This window comes from Pteropus alecto, unplaced genomic scaffold, assembly GCF_000325575.1.
Source record: "Pteropus alecto unplaced genomic scaffold, ASM32557v1 scaffold17, whole genome shotgun sequence".
NCBI lineage: Eukaryota > Metazoa > Chordata > Mammalia > Chiroptera > Pteropodidae > Pteropus > Pteropus alecto.
The window spans coordinates 805,849-806,578 of NW_006440645.1; the positions used below are offsets into that span (position 1 = coordinate 805,849).

The 730-nt window shown below is 73.4% G+C and overlaps 1 protein-coding gene across 1 annotated transcript in view; it reads right to left on the minus strand.

Moving 5' to 3' along the window:
• The window catches only part of ARSJ (arylsulfatase family member J), a 16,726-nt gene continuing 15,996 nt past the window's right edge, over window positions 1-730 (minus strand). Inside the window, exon 2 of the mRNA XM_025050919.1 lies at window positions 1-730. This exon is cut by the window's right edge and continues 858 nt beyond it. Coding sequence (XP_024906687.1) covers window positions 1-730 — 730 coding nt within the window.

Sequence of the window (730 nt, forward strand, 5' to 3'; positions counted from 1 at the left end):
TCACCGAGCAGGGCTGTCCCACGGGGTGGCCGGGTGGCCCCGGTCTCCCGTGTGGGCACTGAGGGGCCCGAGCCACCCTCGCTGGTTTGCGAGGCGTTGGGCGAGGGCCCGAGGGGGGTTTCGTGTGGGAGCGGCCGGGGTGACGCGGGGCTCAGGCATGGGGTGCCCCCGAGGGGCCCCCCGGGAGCCTGGCCTTGCCCTCCTCCTGCCTGGCATCTGCTCCCGCCCAGCCGTCCCTAAGCGGGGCTCCTCGCTCCCGCCCTCCTGGTGGTACCAGGGTCCCCAGACGCCCCCGTGGAGCTGCGGGTTGCCTCGGGGGTCCCTGGGGGGGTACCGGACGGGCACCGCGGTCCTGTTGAACCGGGACAGCCTGCGGAGCAGCTGGCGCACCACGCCGGGGTACCTGTCGGAGAGGTCCACCCTCTCGTAGGGGTCGGCCGTGATGTTAAAGAGCCACACGCTCTTGCCAGCGGACGAGGTGACGCACTCGCTGTGCCAGCGGCTCGGCCCCAGGCTGCCGAAGGCTTGCGGCGGGACCCAGTCTCCGGCGCCGGGGTTCCCCGTGAGCAGCTTCCAGTGCCGCACCCTGATGGCCGACTGCACGGCCGTGTCCCAGACCCCGTGGCCCGCCGCCCAGGAGCCGTGCGCGGCCCTGGCGTAGACGGGGTCGATGTTGTGCAGGATGTCCACGCGCGGCGAGCGCTGGCCTTCGCTCAGCACCTCCCACAGG